The 4,366-nt window shown below is 44.2% G+C and overlaps 1 protein-coding gene across 2 annotated transcripts; it reads right to left on the bottom strand.

The window, feature by feature from the left end:
• Positions 1-1,120: 1,120 nt before the first annotated feature.
• On the bottom strand, positions 1,121-3,457 carry LOC6613132 (gustatory receptor 23a). Of its 2 annotated transcripts, none has more exons than XM_032713885.1 (3): positions 2,588-3,457; positions 1,260-1,418; positions 1,121-1,204 (listed from the first exon to the last, which is right to left on the bottom strand). In XM_032713885.1, exons 1-3 carry the CDS (start codon positions 3,455-3,457, stop codon positions 1,121-1,123), a joined length of 1,113 nt encoding a protein of 370 aa, XP_032569776.1. The 2 variants fall into 2 exon arrangements, with proteins under 2 accessions (XP_032569776.1, XP_032569775.1); XM_032713884.1 differs by lacking the exon at positions 2,588-3,457 and adding an exon at positions 1,476-2,357.
• Positions 3,458-4,366: the final 909 nt, after the last annotated feature.

The raw sequence follows: 4,366 nt of genomic DNA, 5'->3' as shown, positions 1-4,366 counted from the left end.
CCCTCCGAGTACAACTTAAACAGCAGTGGCCAAAACGCTTAGATTGAGTTGTGAAGGTAAGAACCATGGCATAGTATCTTTACCCAGTAAAAAGATATAGACTTATAGGACAATTTACTGTACAAAATAGATTGCAACTATCTGATAATGACAATGCCAATCGTCCTTGCTCACAGGATCTTCATTGTTGCTCCCATTCAAGTGGAATACCTTTTGGATAACCTCTGGCTGTGCAGATCCAGCGAGTTTTAAGTATTGGAAAGGTATTAGCACCCGGTTAGCATGGAAAGGTAATGCTGCAATGCTGATAGTATTTTTAGCCCAAAGCCGAGTAATTTAAGCGGTAAAAAGAGTACACGGCAAGTGGTGCTAATCCAGGCGGCTCATAAATATTTATAAGCGACTGCCACAGTTGTTATATGCTAATTTGGGCCAGAAGTGGCGGTACAGTTACATCTTGAGCATCTGCTGGTGCGGTAAATAATATTTACATGGCCCGGCATTTGCATAGCTAACGACAAAAACTGCTCCTCGTAGCTGCCACCATATACAGATCCAGATCCGGATCCTTGTCATATCCGGCGAGTAACCCCGAGCAGTTCCAACACCAGTTTACACAAATTAATGCGAACTAGCACGTGTTAATTCAAGGATGTGCGGCTGTTTCAGCCCACTCCCAGTTCTGTCCTAGTCGCCATGAATTTGCATATTAGAAAAAGTTTTCTGCTTGTGAAATGTCAGTTTAATATGCGTGAAGTAGTTCTGCTGCCTCCTTCGCCTCCGCATCCACATCTAAATCCGCATCCTTCCTCATCCTTTTGGACTTGTAAAATGCGCTTAAGAAAAACGAAGATAAAACTTTGCGCAATCTAACTTTCAGCTCAACCCACTCCCAACTCGTGGGCAGCATAAATAATTAGGGTTACACACTTATAGGAGACACTGTGACAAAGTGAAACTGCTGCCGAGAGAATGTGTGTTTCATAATTAAATCATTGAGCATTTAAATAGTTTCATTCAGGCTGCAAACTATCCAGACTCTTTTGGGAAATGAAACTAGGAAATATATATGCAATATATGTTTATTCTACTTTATTCTACTATTGTTAACTGAATTCTCTCATCCGCTGCTTCGCTTTGAACTCCTTTCGGCAAACATGAACTGTATGAGAATGACCAGATATGTGACCACAGCTGCAAACATCTGAATGGAAATTTAGATAGAAACTTTATCTTTCAGTGCCTTTCGATGTACTTACGCTACTGAGCAGATGCAGATTGAGACTGAAGAAATCCTTGGCGGTGACCACAAATCGCTGGTGCAGTGTTTGCAGCGAAAATTCGCTCACCAAATCATTGTATCGTTTGCTGCCCTGCGGTTTTACCAACTTCGAAATTAGACAGCCGATTTGCCGGCCCTGAAAAGATGGATACGATAGGTTTAAGGGACACAGAGCTATTCACAGTGTCCTCACTAGATTATAGCTCTGTTGACAGTGCCAACAAGCAGCTGCCATCTGCAAGGCCACATTGAAAATAAACCCCAAGTTGAGCAAGATGGCATATATCCTCCAGGGTTTGGTTCTGATATCCACGAAAAGCCAATAGGAGTTGGAAACAAAGAGCGCAAAGTAAACAATGATGATGGTCAGAAGGCTGCCACCAAAACAGCCATTAATCCGAACAAACATATAATGCAGGTCATTATAGCGCCTTTTTAGGTCTTTGACTCGATGGATCTGCTGGTCGAAGAACTGCGGCTTTTGCTTACTCTGTGGCCAACGACAGGATAATTCCCTGGCCAGGATCTGCAGCTGCAGCTTGGTCTGGCGAACCTTTATGTTCACCTTCATGACTTCCAGGATAAAGGATATAATCTGCATCTGCAGTGCCAGTAAACTGGGCAGCGTTTTCAGATGATAGACCATGATACGAAAGGCATATTCTGGCGCGTTCGAGCACACCAAATACTCGACTCCCAAAATGGGAACCAGCATCGCCAGCACAGTGGAGGCCAACCAGGGATCGGAGTCCTCGAACGCAATCGCTTCGTCCAACTGGTCCTGCTGGATTCTGAAACCATCAAGGAAGGAGGTGACCACAATGAAGGCATGTGAGACCGTCTGGAAAAATGTGAGCATATGCCGCAGTGAGCAGTCCAAGGAGCAGTCAATCGTTTGGGCATATATCACACTTTGAGTCCACGTGAAAATAAACCAGGTCAGCCAACCCAGAAACCGTAACCACAGGACCAAACTAGGTAGTCTACTTGATCTCAAAGAAAATGCCACCAAAATGAGATGGAAAATCTTAAGGACCACTCGTGAGATAGCTTGCATTCTTGTCGGTGGAAACATTGTTACTAAATGGGATTTAATTGGATGGAAATTCAGTAGACGTACTTGACAAAGTGACAATCCATCATTGTCATCGTTCATTAACTATGATTTGCCAGAAACTTGCACTTAGCATAGTCCTGCCTGATTGATTGTCCTCAAATTCACATTGCTGATTAACAGAGGGGGCTTGTAAAGGTGGTCAGGATTGAGTTCAAAGCTTAATTTAAGTTTCCCTGAATATTACTTACATTTTCCGCACCTGAATCGCCGTGCCAAAATAGAGTGGCAATCGGAGTGCCAAAGTCGATCCCCGTGGCTCCGTTGAAGATCAGGGCACGGACATTGCCGCCATCGTACAAGCCCATGATCATCCAGTAGGCATTGGTCACGAACTGAAAGCTGGTCAGCAAATGGAGTCCCAGCATTCCCCATCCATAGCAGTCGCTGAAGGTTTCGTAGCACTCGAAGATCCTTTCGTAGGTGGTGCGCAGGGCCTGGAGTTGAAGGAACTCGTGGACTCCGTAGGGCTGCCACAGATCATTTCCGGAGGCCAGGCACAGCAGGGATCGGCGCAACTGGATCGATCTCTGGTTCAGATCCATGACGTTCTGCACCAGCTGGACATATCGATACCGAAGTAGCCACATTAGTGGTAAGGAAATATTAAACACGGGCGATACCGGCTCCCCGAAATTGGTCACAAGTCTCACGAGATCACATGTAAACTGCACTCCAATTAGTGGCAATAGGTATGCCGCATGGCGAGATCTGCCGAACATTCCAAGTCTTTGCAGCTGCAACTCCGTCTGGACTCGCAGATCCTCCAGCTGGCTGTGGGTCTTCTGCTTCAGGACACTCTCCAGCAGGAGCGCAAATCCCAGCACGGAGTTTCCCACGAACAGCATGGTGCCCACTGCATTTCCCACACTTTCGATGTCCACCCACGAAAAGCTGATGGCAACGTCCAGCAAATATATAATGTAAACTATCCAACAGCAGCGAATGGCCAATGATAAAAACAGCCATCCCAACTGCGAAATAGGAGGAAGTGGAACCAAGGCCAGTAAGGAGAAGATAACTTCCAGGAAACGGCAGGTCAGGCACTCCAAAGTCTTCATGTTGGCTTTATAAACTGAAACTGGTTGAACTTACCATTGCTTTTCTCTATAGCAATCAGCTAGTTAATTGAATCATGACTAGGTATATTTCTTTTGCTCAAAGCACTTTACACTTGACATTGATTGATGTCTAAATTAATTGTAATTACAGCTTAAAAGATAATTCTCAGCAAATGTGTAAACTCCTAAAGTCCTTCTTCGCAAACGCTCTTATTGTCAGTTATCAAAAACTGCAGAAATGTTATGGCATTGATGAGGAGGTAAATGTAGATTTCAAAGACAAGATCGCGATCACAAATGATTTTTCTGTTCCAGATAAAATTCCGAATGGGCAAAGATTGCTGCTGCAGTAAAAGAACTTGATACTGTGGGTGGTTATATAACAAAATAAATAAGATAGAAATCTCAATTGCCAAGCTTACCTTGCAGCTTATGAGTCTGGCAAACTTTTGCAGGACTAAATGATCCTGCGGCGTGTGAAGGAGCTCCACGAGAAGGATATTTTGCGAGAGCTGAGTTTCGAGTTGTCTCAATCGATCGTTGGCTGTTCCCATAAGCAGAACAGCAAGAAGTGGATGTAAGCAGGTGCCCAGTTTTTTAAAAATTAACACGTAAATTCTATCGATCATTGGTGTTTCAGACAAGGCAAACAAGCAGTAAAACGTGTAGGTACTTTCGTGGGCGGTATAGTAAATACTGATGAAGAGCATGGACGAGGCCCTCAACCAAGCCTTGGTCATCCGGAAGTGAATGGTGCCCATCTCTTTGTAGATATCGAAGACGGATATTAACTTGCGGCTCAACTCGGTACTAAGTTGACCACGGTCTTTTACGTTATCAATATAAGAGTTCAAGAAAGTGTTTATGGTTTGCAGCCAGCTCAGCAGAAGCAGTTGATACAGGAAGTAG

This window comes from Drosophila sechellia, chromosome 2L, assembly GCF_004382195.2.
Source record: "Drosophila sechellia strain sech25 chromosome 2L, ASM438219v1, whole genome shotgun sequence".
In the NCBI taxonomy this organism is placed as follows: domain Eukaryota; kingdom Metazoa; phylum Arthropoda; class Insecta; order Diptera; family Drosophilidae; genus Drosophila; species Drosophila sechellia.
This window is presented reverse-complemented; position numbering and strand designations above follow the sequence as displayed.

Excerpts from the sequence above, each read along its gene's own strand:
- LOC6613132 (XM_032713884.1), bottom strand. The coding sequence starts at position 2,357 with ATGTTTCCACCGACAAGAATGCAAGCTATCTCACGAGTGGTCCTTAAG. Across the intron at positions 1,419-1,475 it reads GTCAACAGAGCTATAATCTA|GGCCGGCAAATCGGCTGTCT; the intron begins GTGAGGACACTG and ends CCATCTTTTCAG. Across the intron at positions 1,205-1,259 it reads ATCTGCATCTGCTCAGTAGC|ATGTTTGCAGCTGTGGTCAC; the intron begins GTAAGTACATCG and ends ATTTCCATTCAG.